The 1,157-nt window shown below is 37.3% G+C and overlaps 1 protein-coding gene across 1 annotated transcript; it reads left to right on the forward strand.

Moving 5' to 3' along the window:
* Nucleotides 1-205: 205 nt before the first annotated feature.
* Nucleotides 206-899, forward strand: LOC107682787 (importin-8-like; the record flags this gene model as incomplete). The annotated part of the gene is made up of 3 exons (XM_016478929.1): nucleotides 206-365; nucleotides 601-698; nucleotides 804-899. Coding segments are annotated over 3 exons (354 nt in total), but the record flags the coding sequence as incomplete, so codon positions are not given.
* Nucleotides 900-1,157: the final 258 nt, after the last annotated feature.

Below are 1,157 nucleotides of genomic sequence, written 5' to 3' on the forward strand. Positions count from 1 at the left end.
AGTCTTTTACCGTTAAATTCACGGTCATTTTTTACAGTGTAGTTGCTTGTCAAAACTCCAGCAGTCAGTTTGAAATCCCCCTTAAAAAATGCACCATTTGACCACTTGGTGGAGCTTGGAATTACAATTTCAATATCAATACTTTTTAATTATGCAAAATATATATCCTTTTGACTGTCCTCAAAACATAATGTCTCTGTTTCAGAGGCGATCGGTCACATTCTCTCTGTCTTTTTCAGAGTTTTATGAGGAGATCTTGTCGCTGGCGTTTGGACTCACCTGTTATTCCATCTCCCTTCAGATGTGGCAGCTGTTGGGGGTCCTGTACGACGTCTTCCAGCATGACTGCTTTGACTACTTCACAGGTCTCAGACACCCATGTAGCTCAGATACTTCACCTGTGGTGTAAAACACAGCCGAGAGCCAAGCTCAGACTTGATCTCTCCGCTCCACCTTAAACTATAAATCATGTCGTGATTGAACTAGGTTGAAAGAGTCATTAAGTTGATGGATGTGCGTATTTACGTGAGTCATTTGAAAATGATCGTGGCGATATTGAGTACTTGGTTAATGATGTGATTTACTACCTTGTTGATGCAGATATGATGCCCCTCTTGCACAATTATGTTACTGTGGACACAAATATGCTGCTGTCAGACCCCAAATACCTGGAGGTCATTTACACCATGTGCAAAAAGGTCTTATTATGCATTTCCTCTATTAAATTATTCCATTTAAAGTGTATTTTATGTCATTCTTCCATATGCATTCGACATTTGAACTTTTGACCTCTCATCCCCCAGGTCCTAACTAGTGATGCTGGGGAAGACCCAGAATGCCATGCTGCCAAACTTCTAGAGGTCATTATATTACAGTGTCGTGGATGTGGCATTGACCAGGTTAGTTGTGTGTGGAGGTTGATATGTATATGCAAATTTAGGTGTGTTTTGTCATGTTTATTTTGTGTGTCAGGACCGGTGTTATTTTTATTTTTATTTTTATATACCATTTTAGTTTTTATTAATATTTGAAATTAAAATGTTAAATTTTAGTTAAATTTTTTGTGGTTTTGTTACATTCTTTCTTTTATTGTTACTATTTTTTTTATTAGTTTTTGTGTCCATTTCTCTCTCTCTCTCTCTCTCTCTCTATATATA

The sequence above is a fragment of the Sinocyclocheilus anshuiensis genome, unplaced genomic scaffold (assembly GCF_001515605.1).
Source record: "Sinocyclocheilus anshuiensis isolate Anshui unplaced genomic scaffold, SAMN03320099.WGS_v1.1 C32590380, whole genome shotgun sequence".
Lineage (NCBI taxonomy): Eukaryota > Metazoa > Chordata > Actinopteri > Cypriniformes > Cyprinidae > Sinocyclocheilus > Sinocyclocheilus anshuiensis.